General features: G+C 36.3%; 1 protein-coding gene across 2 annotated transcripts; it reads right to left on the bottom strand.

Moving 5' to 3' along the window:
- Window positions 1-14454: 14454 nt before the first annotated feature.
- LOC112042946 (uncharacterized) lies at window positions 14455-17586 on the bottom strand. 2 transcript variants are annotated; one of them, XM_052883897.1, is made up of 2 exons: window positions 17125-17586; window positions 14455-17001 (listed from the first exon to the last, which is right to left on the bottom strand). In XM_052883897.1, exon 2 carries the CDS (start codon window positions 16904-16906, stop codon window positions 14540-14542), a length of 2367 nt encoding a protein of 788 aa, XP_052739857.1. In that variant the 5' UTR covers window positions 16907-17001; window positions 17125-17586; the 3' UTR covers window positions 14455-14539. The 2 variants fall into 2 exon arrangements, with proteins under 2 accessions (XP_052739857.1, XP_052739858.1); XM_052883898.1 differs by having other exon boundaries at window positions 14472-14546; window positions 14670-17586.
- Between the last annotated feature and the right edge of the window lie 1290 nt (window positions 17587-18876).

The following is an 18876-nucleotide window of genomic DNA, read 5'->3' as shown; positions in this document are numbered from 1 at the left end:
AAATATTACACTGAACCTCTGCTAGCTGCTGTTTTTGATTCGCGTGCGTATAAATTCACAGTCAAACTACATTTATTTCTAGTAGGTATTAGTTATCGAGTACTTTTGAAACGTCACGATAAGTTAATATGATGCAAAATTAAAGTTACAAGGTTTCGAATTTGGAATTCTGTGATGTAATTTAGCAAGCATTTGCACCTGTGGAAGATATTATAGATTTAGTGTTATGCAATAATCTCTACGATTACTATGTTGACGTTGATACAGTTTCAAAATTGGGGATTTCCGCTATTTAATACTCGGCGATGGACCTATTTCGCCTATTAGTTTTATTAGAATTTAAAGATCATTTTTATGGGATGCCAAAAATAAAACGTCACTTAAAACGAAGTTGCCATGGGAATGAGCGATGTCAAATCGCTGTAACTTTACAGAATGCAGGGGCTGTTCTCTGATATGTAATTTATTATTTATATTTATTTATAAAAAATCGAGGATGTTCTTACCTACTTACTCGTCCATATCTATAAACATATTGGGATATTATTCGTGTTTAAGCCAATTTTCAATCTCCAAACGTAATACAAGTTTTCTAAACTTCCAAACTACAAAAACTTGTTATGACTTCAGCAAGTTAAGTTGTGACCAATAACCAATAATCGTCTCTTGTAATTATATAGAAAAGTTGGAGCATCCATTTTATTATTTACTGTAATTGCACGATTGTATTGCCTTTATTTCTTAGAAAGTATTTTAAGAAATAAAGGCAATAAATAAATACGGCCCCAACCTGTATTAAAGAAACATGATAGGTGTAATACACAATAATTAATATGTTTTACTATCCCCTATTTTTGTTGATCAGCTAATTAATGAGATGAGCCGTGATAGCTCAGTGGATATGACTTTTTATATTGGATTGAATTGGATAATGATTAAGCAACAGTAAAAAAACAGCTGGTTAGTAACAACTTTCAATACCCTCGCTATTGATACAAGTTGGGAGGAGGGTAGTATCAAAAGTTGTTACTAACTAGATTTTTTTTACTGTTGATTTATAATAGTTATACAACTTAACAGCCACAAATTGCGTGGTACATTATCTCGTTCTGACGCTCAGAAATTTTCATTTCTTGGTAACTAAGTTAGATGTCAGAATCATGAATTTTCGTAAATAAAAAATTTGATCACCTAAACGGGATGACGCTACTCACGAAAAATTAACTTGATAGTAATCAGTTGTTCATAATGTCCTGCGGATCCCTGACTGGACCTTTCACTTAGGCAGAAGGGTCAAGTGTCTACTACGCCCTTTGAGTCCGACACCCACTCAGCTCGAAGCAGAAAATCGTGTGAATGACATTTTCACATTTAGCATCGTCAAAGCGACTGACTGTCTATTAATGTCACGCAATATTTATCAAGAGTTATTTACCCAACTACCATTTTATTGATGTTACCTTTTAAATCTACATAATTCAATTAATTATTGTTGTATAAATATACATAACTATTATGAAAAAAGTCCTCCGCCGCGTGTATTTGTTTGTTTGCGATAAACTCGAAAACTGCAGAACCGATAGTTTCAACCGATTTCTTCTAGACGCATCTAGTCAGTCAAGTTTCTTTAATTTTTTTTATTTCGTTTATCATGTAGAAATGGTATTGAATGCCACTGCACGTAATTTACCATTGTAGAACTCTCTTACAATGATTCTTACAATGACTCTCATTACGTGGCATAAATAACTATTAAGAACTCACGATGGACGTTGGTGTCTGAAAGTGCTGGAATGGCGACCCCGCACTAATAAGCGCAGTGTTGGTCGACCCCCCCACCAGGTGGACTGACGACATCAAGCGAGTCGCAGGGATTCGCTGGATGCAGGTGGCTCAGTATCGTGATGTTCGGAAGTCCCTACAAAAGGCCTATGTCCTGCAGTGGACGGTCATCGGCTGATATGATGATGATGATGATGATGATGATGAAGCACTTGAGAAATCAAAGTATTTTTTGTATACGAATTAAAGCCACCACAATAAAGTTATTTTGACGTCACAATTCGACATCAATTTTTTTTTTATACCTATGTTATCAACACAAAAAAAATAATCATTAATTCATTATCACTGCTGAGCACGAGTCTCCTCTCAGAATGAGGGGGGTCCACCACGCTGGCCCAATGCAGATTGTCAGACTTCACACACGCAGAGAATTAAGAAAATTCTCTGGTATGCAAGTTTCCTCACGATGTTTTACCTTCACCGTTTGAAACACATGATATTTAATTACTTAAATGCACATAACTTGAAAGTTGGAGGTGCATGCCCCGGACCGGATTCGAACCCACACCCTCCGGAATCGGAGGCAGAGGTCATATCCACTGTGCTATCAAGATACTTTATAACATACATAAAAAATATATCAATATATTTCTTTCAAGCTCAGATTAATAAACAATTATCTCTTTTCTGTGCTTCTAAGGTCAGAAGGTCAGAAGCAGAAGCTAAAGAGAAAATAACTAGTAGGGAGTCAAGAAGGCGTCCCGGGAACACGCAAAGAGCAAGTACCGGGTTCGCCCTCCCTCGATTCGGCCCAAATTACCGAGAGGTTGAAAGGGCCATGGGAGGTGGTGGGTTGTGCTTCTAAGGTGACTTTTTGAACTTTTCGGACTTTGCTAAAGCGCTACAAACTTTGGAAGATCTCAGGCAAATAATTCAAAGCATTTATAATTGAAATACACAAAATTGTTAAAGTTACCTCTTTATCAACAGTCTGTTAAATAGATTAGTTTCTAGAAATTCGCTCAAAACACATATCCTATTTAAACTATATTCTAACAGAGCAATTATCTTTGAGCGCTTGTACCAAATAGTTATTTGGGGTATATCATGTTAGCACGGAGCTTCATTTTCAAACTTAAAATCAAATTTCTATATCGGAATTATATCGTAATTAGTCTGAATAATTAAATACCAATAAACGTTCGTACGGGGATACTAATGACCTAGTTTCTACAATGTGGAATTCAAAAGGTTCTAAATGACAATAATAATAATTAATTTGAAGCCAACTACATTTATTTTTAGCAAAATTGTGCATTTGTTTATGAGCTGTATTTTTTAATTATTGCGTTAAAAGGCATATTTCAATAGTTTCCTTAATTCGAGCTGTTTTACTAGTTTCTAAGATATTTTCTTTCCCTCGAATTTTTGTTCTAAATTAGTTTAATGCGAGTAATCTCACCTGGTAAGTGATGATGCAATTTAAGATGGAAACAAGCTAACTTGCTAGGGGATGAAAATCCACACCCTTTACGGTTTCTACACGACATCCTACCGGAACGCTAAATTGGCGGTACGTCTTTGTCGATTGGGTGGTAACTTGCCACGGTCGAAGCTTCCCATCAGCCAGACCTGGACCAATTAAAAAACCTTAATCGAACCCAGGACTTCCGTCTTGTAAATCCACCGCGCTTACCACTGTGCCATGGAGGCCGTCAAAATGTCAAGTTTGAATATCTGTACAATGGTTCGGAAGCCAGGTTCTGCTGAGAAGAGCCGGCAAAAAACTCAACAGTCTTTTAAAATTATTATTCTTTAATCGTCGGGTAGGAGGATGAAAGATATTCTACGATTTAGTCTCACACCAAGTATATGTACCAAATATGCGGAAAAAATCAATATTATCTATAGAAACTTGGAGGAGTGCGACCACAAACAAAGTGACATGATGTCTATACTAATATTATGAAGACGTAAAGTTTGTGGTGTTGTAGGGGGTAATGTCTGGATCTACTTTATCTTTAACACGTATTTTAACGGCCAGATAAAAATTTAAATTATTTAATTATGAATAAGTGTGAGAAATGTGGTAAAAATATTACAAAACGAAATCCGGGTCTGGAATGTGCAAAATGTGAAAAAATAGTGCATGGTAATACCGTCTGCTCCGGCCTAACGAACAAGCAACTTGCCGCCGTCCGTGCGGCTGACAATCTGGAATGGACGTGTACTGAATGCCATAACACATCGATAAGACGCAGCTCCTTTATTATTCCGGAAGAGGACGATGAGGAGGCATCACCTTCACATCGCCATCGCATCGACGGATCCCAGGACGTATGTATCAATGTGAAGCAGCTTCTGAACGATATGTCGAAAGAAATGGAAAAGGCAATCCAGAAAGAGATGAAAGAATGCATGCGCAGCTTGCAATATCATAGTGAGAAAATGGACGAGATGATTGAAAGTATGGAGTTTTGTAAGCAGTCGATTCAAGACCTCAAGCGAAAAAACTGCGAATTAACGAATAAAAATACAAATCTTGAAACTAGGGTTATAGCATTAGAACAGCGTCTTCAAGAAACCGAACAACAAAAACTAGGTGACCAAATTGAAATTCTGAACCTACATGACTGTGAAGAAAAAGACACAAAAGGGGTTGTAGATAGCATTGCAAAAAAACTTTGTTTACCGTACGAAGATATCATTAATGTTAACTTCAAGCTCCCTCGGGCACGTAAGTACCGTGGAAAGATGCCTGGATCAATACTACTTAAAATGAAAAGCGAAAATATACAGCAAAAATGGATTGCCACATCAAAAACAATCAAGGTTACCGTGAAAGATATTATCTCGAACGCGAACGAAAAATCTGCTCAAGAAACGGTGTTCTTACGTGAAGCGCTGACGCCTTACAACAAAAACCTACTGTGGAACGCTAAAAATCAATTGAAAGACACATACAAATTCATATGGTGTAAAAAAGGGATTATTCGCGCACGTAAAGATATAAATTGTGAACCTATTATAATTCGTTCCTTAGACGAAATCAATAAACTAGCTTAAACCAATAGTTTACTACAAATACCTACTTTAACAATTCGTAATACGGTTAATTTCCTACTAACTTATTATGGAAACAATCAAAGACGACGTAACGGAATTTCTGAGTTGTAGTAATATTCATAATTTTGTAAATTCGATACCTAATAATAATAATATTAAACTGTTGTGTATACATATAAATATAAGGTCTATGATAAAAAACTTCTCTGCTTTGGAACAAAGTATTATACAATGTCCCAAACCTATGGATGTAATTGTGATAACAGAGGCTAATATTTCCGATTCTATAAGCTGCATGTTTAATTTAAATGGGTTTCAAATGTACACAGATCTGCGTAAAGGGCGAAAAGGTGGGGGAATTATAATATACATTAACAAAAAACACAAATTTACGGTAACTAAAACGATGACGCAAAACTTTGAATGCATCTGGGGTGAAATAATCACCCCTGAACTGTATACTGCAAATCTGTGCACAATTTACCGCCCACCTAGCTATAGCAAACACTTATTTATACACGAACTCGAACAACTCATACGAAACACCGCACACACACGAGATTTATATTTATTAGGTGACGTGAATATTGACCTAAGATCAATTAACCCTGTAAAGCATAAGTATAACAGCATGTTGTACGGCCTAGGGCTAGTAAGCGGGATTACGAACTATACGCGAATTGAAGTGCGCAATAATCGCATAAGTAAATCATGTATAGATCACATATACGCGAAGTCCCGCTCACTAAACCTATACACCGCGGCGCTCGACATTGTACTGGCCGACCATCGGATGACCGCCTTAGCGTGCGTCGGCGCGTCGACTATACAGGCTGGTTCAAAATCTAAATTTAAAATTAATAATAAAAAATTACAATGTTATTTAAATGACATCGATTGGTCACCAGTGGATCATATGTCATGCCCAGACGACATTTACATGTACATAAAAAACAATATGAACCTTTGCTATGATAAATCAAAAACAAAAATAAAGATGAATAAAAATCCCAACCGTCGCCTTAATTATTGGATTAATAAGAGAGTCCTTAAAGCATGTGAGTTTAGAGATGAACTATTTAAAAAATGGAAAAACGACTTAAATAATATGATGTTAAAATTACAGCTTAACCGTGCTCGAAATTTCGCAAATAAAGTGATAACAAAAGCTAAAAATGAGTACTCCAGGAATGAAATACTTAAGCACAAAAATGATATTAGGAAGCTCTGGGATATACTGAATGAATTAACAGGTAGAATTAAAAAGTCACTAGATGAAACTATTTTAAAGGCTTTTGATAAAAATACTAACTCGTCGAGAAGTATTGCTAATAACTTCGCTGAATCCTTTAATAACAGTGTAAAAAATAGTATGCTTTCTTGTACAAAACCACTACTAAATAAAAGCGATTATAAAAACTCCCTAAACGTTTCATGTAGATTCAAAATCGCTTCTGCGACTGAAATCTCAAAAATAGTTGCTAAATTAGGGAACAATAAATCAGCGGGATCTGATAATATACGTCCAATAGATATAAAAATGCTATCCGGCAAGATTACATCTATAATAGCAAAGCTTGTAAACACATCGGTCGCTACTTCTAAATATCCCAAAGATCTTAAAACGGGTATAGTTCGACCGATTCATAAAAAAGGTAACACAAGCGACTATAATAATTACCGACCTATTACAATATTACCCACAATTGATAAAATTGTTGAAAAGTACATTTGTCAGCAATTACACGCATTTTATAAAGATCACAACGTATTATCTGATAAGCAATATGGTTTTCAGCAGAAAAAGAGCACATCGCAACTACTATCAGCATTTACAGATTCTGTCAATAAGCATTTAAATAACAAAAAACATGTCTTGGTTGTATATATAGACTACAGTAAAGCATTTGATATGCTTCGACACAACGTCCTACTTGAAAAACTACAAGATAATGGAATAAGGGGCCCACTTCTGAAATGGTGTCAAAATTACATGACTGACAGGTTGTATAGAGTGAAAATTGAAGAAACGTTAAGTAAAGATGTGACTGTAACACAGGGAACAGCACAAGGTTCGGTTATTGGCCCTTTGCATTTTTTAACGTATGTAAATGATCTTGCAAATAAAATTAAAACGTGCGAAATGTTTCAATTTGCTGATGATACTTGCTTAGTGTCCGCTCATCACGACATCCACGAAGCTATGTTCCAGCTTCAATCAGATTTTGATTCACTATTAAAATGGTCGCATGACGTTGGCCTAGTTATTAATGTTGATAAAACTAAAATGATGTACATTAGTTCGAGTCATAACAGATACAATGGTATTACAAAGCTTATAGCACATAGCCATCAATGTATGCATAAAAACGAGCAACATTTTACAAAACGGACATCTAATATTTGTAGTTGTGCTTCCGTTGAGACGGTCTCCAGTCAACGATACCTAGGATTAATTATCGATGATCGTCTTCAATGGAAAGAACACATTAATTATGTGTGCGATAAGCTTCGTGCTCTCCTGGCTAAACTATCATTGATCAATAACAAAGTTCCATTTTCCACCTTACTAATGATGTACAAAGCACTAGGTGAATCAATAATATCATATGGATTGAGTAGTTATGGTCTTACGTATAAAAGTAATATTAATCAAATATATCAACTTCAACTACGCCTTTTAAAAACCATTGTACCGAAAAAAATAAAACAACAATATAGAAATGATTATCATGTCTTATTTAATTACTGTAAATTAATGCCAATAGACGTAAAAACAAAATATTCCATAATAACAGAGCAGTACCTTCAAATAAAACCTAAACTGAAGGAAATTACATACAATAAACAACTAAGAAGTTCAAAAAAATGTAAATTGTATGTACCGAACTTCATAAATGGGTATGGTAAGAGAAGGCTGGAATATATTGTTCCGACAATCTTTAACGATTTTCCGGATGCGGTAAAGAATCTTCTAAAAGATACCAATATACTCACGAACGTACATAAGCGGAAACTAAAGAATTATTTTTTGGGACAGCCTGTGTAGCGTCGCAGCACCGGTTCACTCACACTTTTTTTCAACTACCCTATAATCATTATTCTTGGTATTTATCCTCTTCTGTTTGTTAATCTGTTTATTTATCCTCTTCTGTTTGTTAATAATGTTCTGTTTGTTACTAAATTTTGTATTTATTGTATGCAATAATAACTAGTGCACAGTAAAACTAACTGTGGTTTGTGTTGCACTATGGTTAGGCTTAATTTCAATGTGTTGTTTGTTAAATAATAATAAATAAAAAAAAAAAAAAAAAATACTAAGCCGATTTTGATTCTTTTTTAGGGTTCCGAACGTACGTAGTACAAAAACGGAACCCTTATAATCTCACTCGCGCAAATTTTAAGGTCTGTCTGTTTTTTACCAATAGAAATCCACGTTATTTGTGAGTGTCTGTAATATTTTATCCCCGTATTCTCACGGAAACGGGAACTACGCGAGTGTTTTTTTTTAGAAGATACGTTTACAAAGAAATGTTATGGTAGCATTCGTAGCAGACATCACAAAAGTTGCAGACATCTTGAACCGTATGATAGGCGCTTCACTTTCAGCGTTTCAAACAACAAGTTTACAGTTAGTTACAAGCTGCACAAATATTAAGTTAATCTAGTTTGTAGGTTTACAGTTGTTTGTTTGAGTCGGTAAACTACAAAGCTTCTAGAATCAACTGTAATCTGAAACATAATTATCTTTAACCAGCAGACCCAACAGACGTTTCTCTGTAACGAACGTTGTCTTGCAATAGTTCCAGAATTTTCATTAGGCAAATAATAATTGGAAAATTATACAAAATAATACAAAGTAGTTAAAGTTTGGGTGTTATGGATGTATGATAAATTAAGTATAATAAATACCATAAAAAACAACACTTGTAAAATGTAGCAATTCTCGCAATCAGTTATTCTACCGCAAAAAGTTGTGAGATCCATGTAATAGCAAGTCGATTACCTTATTCTGTCCGTAATTAAGGGATCTTCTGTTTCAAGTCATTACGTAATTAGCTAACCTAACAACATCTTACAGTGAAGTTATCAATATTAAAAATCTTTTATATTTTAAATAAATAGATTCGATAAAAGAATAAAAGGTAAAAGTGGCCTTGGATAGTTCATGTGGTGTTATCTCTATTTGGTTGCAATTAATTAGTCGCGAAAGACTGTATTAGGAGTGGGTACGACAATAGACCAACAGGGCGGGGATCGAACAACCAACCGAGTCCGACCACTTTATTTTTGAGCTATTTAGGCTAACTAATTATTGTACTTATTCCTATTACTGACTTTCGTAGGGAAACGGGAAAATTGGTCACATTTTAAATTTGTAGAGAATATTCTTACAATAATAGTTTGGATTAACACGCAACGCAGCACATAGAACGTGCATTATTGTGTTCTGTAAACTCTGAAGGTTGATGTGTTGGTACTTAACATAAGATAAACCACAAAAGATTATACTACCTGTTATGCCACCGAATAAACTAAACGAATAATTCAGTACGTGTTCATCTATAATCGTCCATAACTGCTGAAAGTTACCTTAAACTAAAATTTTTCATCATCATCATCATCATCATCATCATCATCATCATCATCATCATCATCATCATCATCATCATCATCAGCATCATCAGCATCATCATCATCATCATCATCATCATCATCATCATCATCATCATCATCAGCATCATCAGCATCATCATCATCATCATCATCATCATCATCATCATCATCATCATCATCAGCATCATCAGCATCATCATCATCATCATCATCATCATCATCATCATCATCATTATCTACCCAGTATATACGCCACGCTGCCTAAATGCGGGTTGGCAGGTTTAGGGCGATGTCTCGCTCTTTAACACTATCCGGATAGGACGGTTTAATATCAGGCACTGATGATCAAGTAATCTCACATGCCTGCAACGCTAACGGCTTGACGTCCGATAAAATTGATCGTGTGTTGGTCGCGATCGGCTTGATGTCATGCAAATCGCGACCAACACACGATCAACTTTTACGGTTTCTTTTTACTTTATCGTCAGTGACTGATTTATAGTGCACTCCAAGGCACGGGGCGTGACACCTTAAATATATTATTAATTTCATATTTAGCTACGAGTAGGTAGTACTTATTTTTAACCTATAAAATGTTAGAACATTTTGTTGATGTTATTATAAAACAACCTGGCAGATAAATAACATCGCTTGTTGACCGGACCTAATGAAATGCAAATGATACCCTGAAAAAACCCGCGATGCTGTTTCTGTTTTATTTTTTAAATTTAAGTAGCTTGCGGATTTTGTTTAAGGAAATGCTTTATTTCCTTTAAAAGTTTTTTTTAAATCGTTGTTTGTAAAAAAATAGATAAATTTAGCCTGCAGCTTTGCTCGCTTGTGTAAATTATTTTTCGGGAATTAGGCACCTACTTTTTTTTTAAACAATATTTGCCATATCTTTTAAATATTCCTATTCCCCTCCTACTGGAAAAACTCGGGAAAGACTGTATTAGGAGTGAGAGAGGGCGGTACTGTACAGGTACGACAATAGACTAGACCAACGGGGCGGGGATTGAACCACCATGATGATGAGTTCGAGCGCTCATACCGTTGAGCTATTGAGGCTCAATTAGGCTTAGGCTAGTTGAGCCTCAATAGTTATCCTTTTTCAATTACGTGGTGGGTATTTTCAAAATTTTTAATTTTGCTTTTTAACCGACTGCAAGAAGTATTAAAAAGCTTTGTTTTTCGCGCTTATATTGTATGTATGTAACATGTAAGACAAAACAGTCGGGACCTGTTAAATAATGTACCAAGACTAAAATCGTTCTATCCATTATCCAATATTGTTCCCGACTGTTTTCTAATTGCTTTCTACACTTCTGGACTAAGCTTTTTTACTTTTCTGTTTTAATATTTTATGCAGTCGGGTTTTTTTATTTCTTTAATTATTTTATCATTTATTTAAACACAAAATACAACGAACCGACAACAAGTAGATAAATAAAATCGCCTGTTGACCGTAGCTAATGAAATGCAAACGATGCCGCCAGTGAAATGTACTCCGATGTAGACCGCTAGCACTTCTTTGTGGTGCAGTCCCTTTTATTTGCTCACTGGTAGATAACTAAATCAGTTTTAGATTAAACTTTTACTACTTCTACGAGCATTTCTTTTAAAGAATCCTATTATTTTACGTGTGTCATCAACCCATATTCGGCTCATTGCTGAGTTCGAGTCTCCTCTCAGAAGGAGAGGGGTTAGGCCAGTAGTCCACCGCGCTGGCCCAATGCGGATTGGCGACTTTACACACGCAGCAGAGAATTAAGATAATTCTCTGGTATGCAGGTTTCCTCACGATGTTTTCCTTCACCGATTGAGACACGTGATGTTTAATTTCTTAAAATGCACACAACTGAAAAGTTGGAGGTGCATGCCTCGGACCGGATTTGAACCCACACCCTCCGGAATCGAAGGCAGAGGTCATATCCACTGGGCTATCACGGATTATTTTACGTAGTAGGTTGGTATTAATGTGCTTTTGGTTACAACTTCAAAAAATCTAAATTATTTTTTTTCAAGTTGGTTTAATACACAAGCACTTTGTCAAGTCAAGTTTGACTATTATAGTTCGGTTCATGTAGGATGGTGCGGATGACAGTTCGTTTCACTCTTCAAGGTTTGCTGCGATTAACAATTATATTATTATTAACGTAATACAGCCGACTGTCACCGTACCCATGCTATCTGAAAACACTTTAGACACTTTTCAAAGACAATTATATAGCAGAAATGAAAGTAGAGACTTTGTATGAAAGTGGTTTTTACCCAACTACGGCGAAGCCTAAAGGATGATTTTGGCAGTATATGTATGTATGTATGTTCCACGGTAGCGCCTAAACTACTCACCCGATTTCAATGAATGAGGTGTCAAAGGATTCGTAATAGTAAAAAAAAAAAACATACATACAGCCGAACGTAGAACCTCCTCCTTTTTGGAAGTCGGTTAAAAATTGAGACAAAGGCTATATAAATTTTATAAAAAAAATACATGACCTAATTTAAACCTCAGACTCTAACCTCAAAAAAAAAAACTGAGGTGATCGTCACTTGTTAATAATGTCATTATGTAATAAAAACGTTTTGTATTTTAAAATTTTCTGGGCGGTGGGAATTTGAACAGGAGTATCAATTAAAAAATCTTAATTAATTAAGATTTCAAAATATGTTATATTTTATGAGATTCCTCGTTCATTAGTCTATGAGTCTACGAGAATTACGATATATGGATTACGATGCATCCTGGGTGGTCCAAGAGAGTCTTAAGTAGGACGCGGTCACATTACCGTTTCATGTAGAATGGTGCGGGTGACAGTTCGTTTCACTCTGGAAAGTTTGCCGCGATTCACGCTTACGTATTATGAACGTCATACAGGTGACTGCCACCGTATTGATGCTATCTGAAAACACTTTAATGATAAAAAACTAATAATGATCGTATACATAAACAAGCATTAAAACCTTAATGTGGTTGGCTTAAATTCACACTAAGGAATAAGCTACATATGATATTACTCTCTTGTACGACTGAGAAAGCCCTGACAATAATCTATACTAATATTATAAAGCTGAAGAGTTTGTTTGTTTGATTGAACGCGCTAATCTCAGGAACTACTAGTCCGATTAAAAAAAAACTTTCAGTGTTAGATAGCCCATTTATCGAGGAAGGCTATAGGCTATATATTATATCCCGTACTCCTACGGGAACGAGAACCACGCGGGTGAAACCGCGTGGCGTCAGCTAGTTCGTTAATATAGAGTCTATCTAACGGATTACTGCAGCCTATATGTCTATAAATAAAATGATGATATAATAAAACTTTAAGCAAGTTTAAAACTAAATATAGAATTAGTATAAAATGTACGTATAAAATCAGGATTTCAAGCGATTTATAAAGCATCCTACAAGCGTTTTCATTGTTCGCTGACATAGCATTGGTGGAACAACGCAAACGCAATACAAGTGGACGTTCAAAATCAGATTTACCTCTGATTTGTGGTGCAACCGGGCCGCGTCCGCAGTGTCGAGTATTGTTTGGTTAAATGTCGTATTCTGTGGCATTTTGCCGTTTCATTTTGCGGATGCTTAGTTGTTCTTTATTGTGAGTTTCACTTGTTTAAAATGTCTTAAGATAAGGTACAATGGTGTTCGAAAAGGCAAAATATCAGCGGTGATTAAAAAGGCCGATTCCTACCGGAATACCTTTAAAAAATCTTCACATGCATATTCATTATTGGAATGAAAATATAATAATGGATGTATGAGAAACCGCGGTTTGTATTACGCGGAATTCCTTTTTCATTGGGACGGCTTACCTTCGTCAAAATTCTATCCTTCGCCACTGCTAAATATGTATATTTCTCTATGTTATTATAGCTAATGTTGGGAAATGACATAATAATAAAATATACTAATATCCACGCGGTAGCAAGAATACTTGCTTTTACACAAATATGAGTCAGCCCTTTTATCACCAGTCTAGGCAATTAGCCGCTGTTAAATAATTTGGAAACTTTTTAGCACTGTGACTCCATGGCCTAAGGGGCTCCAAGGGAAAAGGAACAAAATATATGTTACTCCCGGTTAGAGAGGCATACTTGTGTTACCAAGGGTTTCAGATTTTTCTGCTGCGGCTCCCGGTTTTGCTTCTGTTAAGATAAACAAGAAAGGAAATCGTATCGCCCGCTTTAACCAAACTAAATTCTATCTCTACGGCCCACTATATATATTCCTACTCTTATTCCCAAATTCATGGTAATAGGTATATAAAGAAAAACTACTAGTAAGCACGGTGCACGTTAGACCGTTGTAACGGAGCAAACTGAAAATCAGCGCTGTGTACTATGCACAGCATAAGGCTGAGTTTGCGACCAGTTGCCATTTTACTAGCTAGGCGAGTAATAATAATTAGTTTCATTTTTTTTGTTTCATTTTTGTGTTATAGCTTAAGCACAATAATTAAAATTAAATTGATTTTATGTATGCCTAGTAATAAGTATGGTAATAAAGATTATTTATTATTATTATTATTATTAAAAATATACGCTAATATCTAAAGTATGTAAATTAAATATAACTATAACTATATATATGTTTATACTTATTGTAGAATTAAAAAATAGCTTCTCGTTAAGCTTATTGGAAAAAAAGCATTTTATTTTTAAATTGAACTAAATATAACGAATGCGAAAATGTACAATTAAAATGTAAATACGAGTGCATTCATTTCCAATCACAAAAAAAGTCAAGTTATTCGAATTTACTGTAGTTTGCTGATCGAACAAGCATCCTGGGCAGCCTGGGCATGAATAAAAACGTAGGCGTAATGGAATCGAAACGTAATTACTTGCAAATGACTTTTCGATTAAAATAGTTTCCATTTTTACAACATTTATTTGCGGCTTTGTGCGATTTTTTGTTTCTATTTCGTTTGATTTAATTAACAAAAACATATTGCTTATTGTATTAATATAATTCAAATTAATTGATTATGAAACAAGGCTAAAACTCACGTGATATTACGTCGGAGTATGCCCGACTAGTTTCGAACCCATACGGGGCCCTTAGTCATGAGCTGGTTCTTGCATCGCGGCACGATCCAAACTGCGAAGCGGCTGCGCGACGCGCTGCTGCACGCATTGCGCGCGCGGAGAGGGGTTGAGTGGTGGGGAGTGAAGGTTCCGTTACACTCTCCGACGGTTCATTAATGTCATCTTCATTAGACTCGTCTTCTTGTAAGCAAACCGAACTAATGCTATCTTGTTCCAAGTTTGTTGTATGTGACATTGAAAGAAATAGCGGTTTCCACGCTGTGGGCAGCAACCATCCATGATCCCGATTAAAATTCGGGTGTCTGTGAATCTTGTACACCCCGGGCACGTTCAGCGGATCCCTATCCTTAGGCGATCGCAGTATACTCTTCACCAGTGCAGGTGGACGAAACCGCGTCACTATGTCAAATCTCCGTTGGAGATAGTGGCTGATTTTGTCCGTCACGCCCTTCACATATGTTAAGTACACTGGTGACCGGTTCACACAGGACGGTTTCCGCCTAGTTGTTGTTTGTGCCCATCTGGAACTCTGACGCCAACTATAGCCATTGTTCTCCAGCGCCTGTCTCACCACTCTTAGTTCACACTCAATATAGGGTGGGTCACAAAGACTTAGGGCTCGATTTATGAGGCTTCTTGGTACCGACGATATCTGCGACGGATGGTGGTGCGAACTCGCATGGAGATATCTGTTGGTGTGAGTCGGTTTTCGGTACACCGTTGTATGTAATTCACCACCAGACCCCCGGATCACCATCACGTCTAAAAATGGCAGACCGCCCTCTTTTTCTTCCTCTTTCGTAAAATGAACCTTCTCATGTAGACTGTTGAGACACTGGAATATTATGGCCAAATCATCCCTGTTTACAATGGCAAACACATCATCCACATAACGCAGCCAAAAACGCGGTCTATACGTCATTTTATCGACCAACTCGCGTTCCACCCACTCCATAAATATATTGGCCACTACAGGTGCAATCGGCGACCCCATGGCAACACCGTCTATTTGGCTATAATAGTCACCTCGCCACATAAAATAACCACTTTTAAGACAAAACTCACTCAAATCCAAGTAAGCCGATGGTAGTTTTGAATCCGTTATGAAACCCTTAATTAATGAAATTACTTCTTCCACAGGAACATTCGTAAACAAGGACTCCACATCAAAACTCACCATAATCTCTGAGTCACTAATAATTTCATTTTTAATTATACGAACGAAGTGTTTCGAGTCTTTAACAAAACTACTGGTATTGCCTGTAAACGGTTTGAGTAACGTCGCGAGATGTTTTGATGCCATGTATGTGGGTGAATCAATCTGACTGACAATAGGTCTCAAAGGCCAGTCTGGCTTGTGAATTTTGGGTAAACCATAGATTTTAGGTGAAGTGGGGTTGCAGGGCCGTAACTTTGTAAGCAAATTTTTATCATTAATGGACTGCAAAAGTTTAATAATTTTATTTGTATTCCGGGTTGTGGGATTATGATTTAATTTTTTATATGTAGTGGTATCCGATAACAAATGGTTAATCTTATTTTCATAAGCATCCGTATCCACAATCACGGTGGCATTACCTTTGTCTGCAGGCAGTATCAAAATATCCTCATTATTACGAATTTCCATTAACGCCGCTCTGTCACTCCTGCTCATATTCGACGGCGGTAACTTTGCTCGACGTAAAAACGTAGCTATGTCCTGTCGTAAGCATTCTGCATCACGCGTTGGAATTTTATTACGAAATATTGCGTCTTCAATACTACACACAATTGATTCCATAGGTATGTTTCTAGGTGTTAGAGCAAAATTCAACCCTTTGCCCAAGGCATTAAGACCGTTTTCGTTTAACGTTACCGAAGATAGATTAATCACTGCTGCGTCACTTTGTGTAGTACATCGCGGGTAGTCACATAAATGATGTTGCTTATTGGCTTTTGTTCTACTATCAGCTGTTAAATATTCTAGCTTCTTATTATGTACGTACTCAGAACTACGCCGTATGTTATTAGACCTATTATATGTCATAGTATCCACGGCATCCCACAAATCTTGATCCAAAATTCCCGTTAACTGAAGATGTAATTCATACAAGGTATTATTAATTTGTGTTATCTTACAGTGATAGTCCCTTATGACCCGTCGTAACAACTTCTGATTGGCGGTGTGAAAGAAACTTTCGTAATCCATAAAACACTTCACAGGTTTAATACGCGCAAATTTTGGAACAACATGATTATTTCGGCACTGCACTATAAACCTCAGTCCACACTCCAATTTTACACGTTTAGATCTAAGACGCGCGAACTGTTTCACTTTATTTTGCCATACCACGCCGTATCGGTTGGCTATTTTAGAATTTAAACTATCGTGAGTGTTATTCATATTAATTGATTATGAAACACGGCTAAAACTCACGTGATATTACGTCGGAGTATGCCCGACTAGTTTCGAACCCATACGGGGCCCTTAGTCATGAGCTGGTTCTTGCATCGCGGCACGATCCAAACTGCGAAGCGGCTGCGCGACGCGCTGCTGCACGCATTGCGCGCGCGGAGAGGGGTTGAGTGGTGGGGAGTGAAGGTTCCGTTACACTCTCCGACGGTTCATTAATGTCATCTTCATTAGACTCGTCTTCTTGTAAGCAAACCGAACTAATGCTATCTTGTTCCAAGTTTGTTGTATGTGACATTGAAAGAAATAGCGGTTTCCACGCTGTGGGCAGCAACCATCCATGATCCCGATTAAAATTCGGGTGACGACTAATTTCTATCGCTTCACGTATCTTACGAGGTACTAGAAACTTTTCCCTTGACAATACAGAAGCCTTATCAAAACGGATATAATGAGTCGTACCCGAAGCTAAAACATGCTCGGCTATTGCTGAACCGTCCGTGTCCACATTCTTCATGCTCCGTATGTGTTCTTTTACCCTTGTGGTGATGTTACGGCGAGTCTCACCGATGTATGATCTACCACAGTCACACGGAATCTTGTACACCCCGGGCACGTTCAGCGGATCCCTATCCTTAGGCGATCGCAGTATACTCTTCACCAGTGCAGGTGGACGAAATACAAATAGTACTGGTTATGACAACATTTGCACAAAAGTTATAAAATATGTTTGTCTAACAATCTCGCCGGTTTTGTGCTATATAATAAATCTCTGCCTGGAACAAGGTATATTCCCTGATAAACTTAAAATATCTATTATTAAACCATTATTTAAAAAACTAGATAAAGATGATATGTCATGCTATCGACCTGTAGCATTAATTCCTATATTTTCGAAAATCATTGAAAAAATTGTATATAATAAATTATACTCATTTTTTGAGAAAAACAATATATTCAATGATAATCAAATGGGGTTCCGAAAAACAAAAACGATTAACACGGCGATTTATCAGTTTATTAATAACGTAATGACAAACATAGATAACAAACTAATTGTATCAGCATTGTTTATGGACCTAAGTAAAGCTTTTGATAATGTTGATCACAAGATACTATTGACGAAGTTAAGTAAATATGGAGTTAGAGGCAATGCACTAAATTTATTGAAAACATACCTCATAAATAGGACACAAATAACACTAATAGATAGAATCGACATGAATACGCGAACTGAGACTAAATATTTATCTAAAGAGAAAACTGTTACTCGCGGCGTACCTCAAGGAAGTGTATTAGGTCCACTACTCTTCCTGATATATATAAATGATCTACCGAATTCAACAAATCATCCCATGGTGCTATTTGCGGATGATTGCACTGTGATCTATATAAATAGGAACATTACTGAACACGAGAATTCTATAAATGACAGTCTGTTAGATATAATGAATTGGTTGGACGATAATACGCTTACGTTAAACTTTAATAAAACAAAACTAATGAATTTTCAGAATATAAGGAGCCATATCACATATGATTTAAACATTAAATATTTCGACAAAGTAATTGACGAAACTTATGAAACAAAATTTTTAGGATTAAATATTGACAAACATTTTTCATGGAAAACGCATACTGAATATGTGTGTTCTAGGTTAAATCAGCTTTCTTACATGTTATTTATGCTTTCCAAGAAAGTTGATAATAAAACCTTACTTGTGGCATATCATGCCCAAGTTGCTTCGATTCTGAGGTATGGGATAGTTTTCTGGGGTAACGCTAGCTACATTACAAATGTCTTTGTTGCACAAAAAAGATGCATAAGAGCAATATGTGGATTGCAGAAAAGGGAAAGTTGTAGACCCTATTTTAAAAAATTAAAGATATTTACTGTGACATCCCTATATATATTTGAAATCGCATTATTTCTGAGAACGAACGACAGATTATTTCAAAGG

Source organism: Bicyclus anynana, chromosome 10 (assembly GCF_947172395.1).
Source record: "Bicyclus anynana chromosome 10, ilBicAnyn1.1, whole genome shotgun sequence".
Lineage (NCBI taxonomy): Eukaryota > Metazoa > Arthropoda > Insecta > Lepidoptera > Nymphalidae > Bicyclus > Bicyclus anynana.
Note: the sequence above shows the minus strand (reverse complement) of the source record. Positions and strands in the feature narration are given on the sequence as shown.